The sequence below is a fragment of the Sinocyclocheilus rhinocerous genome, unplaced genomic scaffold, assembly GCF_001515625.1.
Source record: "Sinocyclocheilus rhinocerous isolate Xijiao unplaced genomic scaffold, SAMN03320098_v1.1 scaffold304, whole genome shotgun sequence".
In the NCBI taxonomy this organism is placed as follows: Eukaryota; Metazoa; Chordata; class Actinopteri; order Cypriniformes; family Cyprinidae; genus Sinocyclocheilus; species Sinocyclocheilus rhinocerous.
Window position 1 is genome coordinate 293612 of NW_015659941.1, and position 2442 is coordinate 296053.

The window sequence follows — 2442 nt, forward strand, 5'->3', positions numbered from 1 at the left end:
ATGTGAAGGGTGTACTCACTTCTGTGAGATACTGTATATATATATATATATATATATAGAGAGAGAGAGAGAGAGAGAACTGGGACATTTGACAATTCACCATACTTTTATTCATTGTTATATACTGTTCACTGCACGAGATAAATAGTATGCAGCAGACAGCATATCAGTATTGTGGTTCTGAACAACCCTTGCTTTCTCACACAATAATTTAAACTGTCAAACACGACCACATGAGTGGTGTGGCATTATTCTCAGCACAAAAAATCTCTAGATGAATACATGCTCTTTGATGGTTATGTAATGACTCCACCTTGATCTGATAGCTGGGAGACTTGTGTTTCTCTCTGTTGATGCCAGCATGCATGCGCCGATGACCTCCCACCATATACTGATAGAGCTGCTCAGGCACGTTCAGGTCAGTCATCCCGATCAGGTTACTGCCGTGCTGCAGAGAAGCAGAGAGCAAACAGCTGGGTCAGCATGGGAATAATTCTGGTTCCCATCTCTCACAGATGCACACAATGCATGCTTTTGCTGAAAGAGTCTGCATGCTTTTCATAATAAACACCGTTTCTGCAAAATAGAAATAGATGTAAATTACTGCAGATGGCATTTCAAATATTATTCATATAATCAGATTTTTTGGAAATAGCCCATAATTTGTGCGCATGATAATGTGTTTATGGGCAATTCACACTAAAAATATTAAATATGTGACCCTAGACCACAAAACCAGTCATAAGGGTCCATTTTTTAAATGGAGATTTATACATCATATGAAAGCTGAATAAATAAGTGTTCCATTTATGTATGGTTTGTTAGGAAAGGACAATATTTGGCCGAGATACAACTGGCATAAAAGAAAAATCGATAATTTTAACCCATACAATGTTTTTTTGGCTATTGCTACAAATATACCCCAGCGACTTAAGACTGCTTTTGTGCTCCAGGGTCACATATATTTTTCCAAACTGTACTTCGATCAATTATAAAGTTTTACTTAAATATTATTCTATTTTAATTCTACTATCTTACATTCAAATCAGTCCAATTCTTCTATTATCAATTTTTTACTATATCATATTACAAATAATAATTCTATATTTTTATATTATATATAATTATATTAATACATATTTTTATATATTTATTTTTAAATGTATCATATATTCATATTTTTCCATAAAATAAATGTAATTAAAAATATATATAACATTCATATTGTTATACTGATTATACTAAAAAAAATTCTACTTCAGAAAGGCATTTTTGAGAAGTTGTACACTGACATGTACAAACTGCACAGGACTAAAGACAATAATGATAGTGTGTGTTAATTTTAGTTCTGTTGAAAAAGTGGATAATTTAGGGATTTTTTTGGTCATTGTGCTCCTCCAAGCTGGGTTCTGTTGTTGCTGACTATGCAAGGAAAAGGAACTCTTTGGAAACAGACTCACCCCCAGGCAGACCATGCCAAGTGCCAGTCCTGCTGCTAGGGAGTAGGACTCCCTATCTGTACAGTACTCCATCTCAGGACCAGGTGGACGTCCTTGGGAACAACACAACACACAGCTGTTACAGACTCAGATATGACACTAAACTCAACAATTCAATCATGAACGAGCACAACTGAGAACAGCTCATTTCATTTGACGCCATCATACACACGAACCGATCTCTGCCAGTAACACCTCTGCGTTGTGCCGGTGACCGGTGCCCTGGTAAACCAGACCGATGCCGACCACAGCGGCCACTTGCACGCTGTGAGGCACATCCAGCTCTGTGGAGGTGGGCGGCAGCAGCGCGGGAATGTGGATGCTTAGCAGACGGGTGATGGACATGTCCATGGTGCCCAGTTTGGCAGCAGAAACACCCAGCAGGAGCCCGATACTCGTCATCTCGTGACCCGGATTCAGAGGAGACATAACACAACCATGTCACCTATTCAATTTAGAATCGATTTTTAAAGTTCTCTTACTGGTGTATAAATCTTTACATAACCAAGCCCCTAGTTATCTCTCAGAGCTGTTGCATTTTTATACTCCCACTAGAAGTCTAAGATCCAGTGATCAGAATCTCCTTTTAGTTCCTCAGTCCAGACTTAAACGTAGAGGGGATCGAGCTTTTTCTGTGGTTGGGCCTCAGTTATGGAAAAATCTGCCACTTGAGATTATAGAGTGGCACCTTCCCTATCCATTTTTAAGTCACTTTTAAAAACACACTTGTTTGATCTGGCCTACTAATATCCCATTCTTATTACATTGTATTATGGTCTTGATTATTACTCTGTCTTCAGAATGTTTATCTGTCATTCCTATTGGTTTTAAATTCATATGTTTTATTATTTCTGTTTTATGTGTTTATGGTTTGATTTTAATGTACAGCACTTTGGTCAGTCTTGTGGCTGTTTTTAAATGTGCTTTATAAATAAATGAACTT

General features: G+C 37.5%; 1 protein-coding gene across 1 annotated transcript in view; it reads right to left on the reverse strand.

Moving 5' to 3' along the window:
- Positions 1 to 2442, reverse strand: part of LOC107724571 (anaphase-promoting complex subunit 1-like) — a gene marked incomplete at its 5' end in the record, with an annotated part of 73024 nt that overhangs the window by 30974 nt on the left and 39608 nt on the right. Inside the window, 3 exons of the mRNA XM_016533554.1 lie at positions 314 to 448; positions 1461 to 1552; positions 1676 to 1911. Of these exons, the coding sequence (XP_016389040.1) occupies positions 314 to 448; positions 1461 to 1552; positions 1676 to 1911 (463 nt within the window). The remainder of the gene's footprint in view (positions 1 to 313; positions 449 to 1460; positions 1553 to 1675; positions 1912 to 2442) is intronic.